Source organism: Muscardinus avellanarius (assembly GCF_963383645.1).
Source record: "Muscardinus avellanarius genome assembly, chromosome: 1".
Lineage (NCBI taxonomy): Eukaryota > Metazoa > Chordata > Mammalia > Rodentia > Gliridae > Muscardinus > Muscardinus avellanarius.
Window position 1 is genome coordinate 146,049,970 of NC_137786.1, and position 1,105 is coordinate 146,051,074.

Sequence of the window (1,105 nt, forward strand, 5' to 3'; positions counted from 1 at the left end):
TTAGGGTCCACCTTAGTGACCTATTTTAATAGTTACCTCTTGAAAGATCTGGTTGCCAAATACCAGCACACCCTTAGGTATTTGGAACTTAGAACTTCAACATATAAAATTTTTTGGGGGGGACACAATTCAGCCTCAAATCATATTCCTTTTTTTTTGGTGGTACTGGAATTCCTGGAAGCCCTCTGCCTCTGGGCTACACTCCCAGACCTATTTATATATTTTTATTTGGAAACAGGGTCTCTTAAGCCAGCATGACTGGCTTCGAACCAGCGCGATCCTCCTGTCCCCGCCTCCCCAGCATGGGGATTACAAGCGTGCGCCACCACGCCCGGCCAAATCATATTCCTTTCTACACTCTTATATTTCCTTTGTGAAAGAAGACCATCTCACAGGAACACTTGTTTATTTCTTGTGTTTCCTTTGTAACTTTCTGTCAGGAGGTGAGGACTTGCCGGAGGTCTCTGGTGTCCCCTCAGAAGGCGCCCCGAAGTTCTCACCCAGCCAGCCACTCCGAGGATGGAGCGGTCCACCCAGGAGCTGTTTCTCAACTTCACCGTGGTCCTGATTACGGTTCTCCTCATGTGGCTCCTTGTGAGGTCCTACCAGTACTGAGAGGCTGTGCCCGGCTCTGGGGATTGACTGAGATGCTCTGGAGCTGCCTGTGTGTCCCGGACCCCTACTGTTGTCTCTGTCAGGGGATGCCATTCTTGGCGCCCCAAGGCACCGCCGACCTGCACGCACAATGCCTGGTGTGTCTCAGCACCAGGATTCCTTATGTTCCCTAGAGATGCTGCTCACACAGGCTGCCAAGTACTTGCCAGTGAGCAAATTTATTCCCCAACTCTTACTGCAAATGTGTTAGATAAGCCACAAGGTTAAAATCAAAATGGATTTGCAATGATGTAGAATTATCACAAGCCCCTGATGTATCTCACCACACATCCCTCTAACCCACACTGCCAGCAACCACACTCTAATTCCTCCTGCCAGAAGAAACGTTAGAGGGAGTCTTTATCAACCCCTCTAGCTGCCATGTGAATAAAGTTAAGTCAATCTCAAAAACAGTGTTTAGAATTTATTTTAGCTACTATGTGCAATACAG

The 1,105-nt window shown here is 48.1% G+C and overlaps 1 protein-coding gene across 1 annotated transcript; it reads left to right on the forward strand.

Annotated features, from left to right (window-relative positions):
• Positions 1-519: 519 nt before the first annotated feature.
• SLN (sarcolipin) lies at positions 520-615 on the forward strand (the record flags this gene model as incomplete). Its single annotated transcript, XM_080717028.1, has 1 exon — positions 520-615. The coding sequence occupies one exon, from the start codon at positions 520-522 to the stop codon at positions 613-615; it is 96 nt and encodes a 31-aa protein (XP_080573154.1).
• Positions 616-1,105: the final 490 nt, after the last annotated feature.